Below are 2487 nucleotides of genomic sequence, written 5' to 3' on the forward strand. Positions count from 1 at the left end.
CACACACACACACACACACACACACACACACACACACACACACACTACACACACAAAATGAGGTGTAACACTAAACGAATGTGCGGCCTCTGGACATTAAAAATGTATCTTATCTCATTTTATCTTATCTCATCTAATCTTATGCGTCACAAACGCACACACGTACACACACACACATATACTCACATACATACATAAACGCACACACGTACACACACACACACATACACTCACATACATACATAAACGCACACACGCACACACACACATAAACAGACACACACACACACAAACACACACACACACACACACATCACGAACACACACCCACACACACTCTCTCTCTCTCCTTCCTTCCACCAATTCCCCTCCCCCACAAACTTACACACACACACACACACGCACACACACACACACAACACCCACACCTCTCTGTCTCTCTCTCTCTCTGTCCTCTGTGTGTCTCTCTCTCTTTCTCTCTCTCTCTCTCTCTCTCTCTCTCTCTCTCTCTCTCTCTCTCTCTCTCTCTCCCCACGAACACCCCACCCCACCCCGCCCCACACAGCAGCTGCTCACCCGGCTGACAAGACTGACAAGAATAAACGGCCATGTACTCACGTTTGATAGGCTTCGGGTTCGACTGCTTCCGACGAGACATCCTTTCCCCTCCTCAGTACCCCTCCTCTCCCTCACTCTCTCCTCCCCCACCTGCCGCCCGTACTCACGGGCCTGGACAATGCACGTGCTTAATTCACGCGCACGGCCAAGAGCGAGGAGCGCTGGGGGTTGTAACTTTTGGGTGTTGGTCAGAGTAGTACAACAGACTTGTGCAGCGGCTGGTCATCATAAAAGTTGAGGTCAAACTTTCAGGTAATATCCGGTCGTGACGTCTTGGATTCTGAAAATAAAACCAGAGATTAAAGGTTGTGGGTGGTTGGCGGGTGCTCTGGTGTGGTTTGCTTCTTCCCTTCTTCTTTTTTATGTTTGTTACTCTCTTGTAGCACCTCTAATCTTCTGGCGCTCATATGACCTCATGCAGCTGCGAGCGCCGTAAAACATCTACTAAAAGTAAACTAAAGAGATTAAAGGTTATCATAATATAAGGATCGCTGCCAAGCAACAAACCGAGTTCAAGTTTTTCAATATGAACTATTTGGGATTTGATGAACTAAACGACATGTTGGGGTGTTGTTGTTTTTTGTTGTTGTTTTTTTAATCAACACCAGTGGCACAACTATGTACGCTGAGTGCATGGGACACTTTTGTTGTCGATTTGTTTGTTTTTTATTTTAAGAAAGGGAACCTTCTTGATGAGAACTAATTGTACGAGTATCCTTTTGTGAGACGATACAATATGTGAAGCAGCGTGGTGGAATCAGGCTCTCGTCAAAATAATCAAAGTGAAGAAACTTGCATTTTTCTGCAGGTTTGTGAATTTTTTTTCAATTTTTTTTGGTCTCAGCACCTTTCAGATCCATTAAAGAACTCATTTATGTGAGGATTTTTCTGAAAAACGTTGATACAAAATGGACTCTTTAGCTAAGGAAATAACTAATCTTTGGCGGCCATTTTCTCTCATATTTTACCTCTGAAAGTAGGTGAACCCCACCTCCTTCTTTCGCAAATATCTCGACTTGTATTCAAGATAAATGGATATTTGTTTCATCTATATAAAGACAAGTTTTAAGATGATACCAATAACTCTACATGCCCAAAAATTGACTAGAGCCTGATTCCACCACGCTACCTCACACATATACTAAAGCCAAACATGAACTACAACTTTCCAACGCAGATTAATAATCTTACTGTCCGACTAGTTTTGCTGCTGCTGTTGTTGTTGTTGTTGTTGTTGTTGTTGTTGTTGTTGTTGTTGTTGTTGTTGTTTGTTTTAATTAGATCAGAATTGTTGTATTCAGCCACTTAACACACACTGCTACGTTCCTCTTTTTTTCAAACCTAATCACAAACGTACCGCTGTTTCCATGGAAAACATATTCAATACTTGGTATTAAAGCATTCAGTTTTTTATACAGTTTTGCAAGTATGCCATTTATCTTCTCTATCTCTCATTATGCACGTCAACCTCCTCTCCCCTCTTCTCCCTCTCCCCCCCCTCTCTCTCTCTCTCTCTCTCTTCTCTTCTCTCTCTCTCTCTCTTTCTCTCTCTCTCTCTCTCTCTCTTTCTCTCTCTACTCTCTCCACTCTCTCCACTTCATTTTAACTCTAGCTTTATCGGAGTACATCTCTCAGTGTATGTCTCACTCCATCTCTCCCCCACTCTTTCTCTCTCCCTCTCCCTCTCTCTCTCTTTCTCTCTCTCTCAGACACTGTATCTCTCTCTCTCTCTCTCTCTCTCTCTCTCTCTCACACACACACACACTCTTACACACACACACACACACACACACTCCCTCTCCCTTCACACACTCTCTCTCTCTCTCTCTCTCTCAGACACACACGCGCGCACACACAAACACACACACA

General features: G+C 43.5%; 1 protein-coding gene across 1 annotated transcript in view; it reads right to left on the minus strand.

Moving 5' to 3' along the window:
- LOC101863924 (regulatory protein zeste) overlaps window positions 1-2487 on the minus strand; it is a 79075-nt gene that overhangs the window by 73647 nt on the left and 2941 nt on the right. Inside the window, exon 2 of the mRNA XM_005105564.3 lies at window positions 619-898. Within this exon, the coding sequence (XP_005105621.2) occupies window positions 619-658 (40 nt within the window). The 5' untranslated portion in view covers window positions 659-898. The remainder of the gene's footprint in view (window positions 1-618; window positions 899-2487) is intronic.

The sequence above is a fragment of the Aplysia californica genome, unplaced genomic scaffold (genome assembly GCF_000002075.1).
Source record: "Aplysia californica isolate F4 #8 unplaced genomic scaffold, AplCal3.0 scaffold00477, whole genome shotgun sequence".
Lineage (NCBI taxonomy): Eukaryota > Metazoa > Mollusca > Gastropoda > Aplysiida > Aplysiidae > Aplysia > Aplysia californica.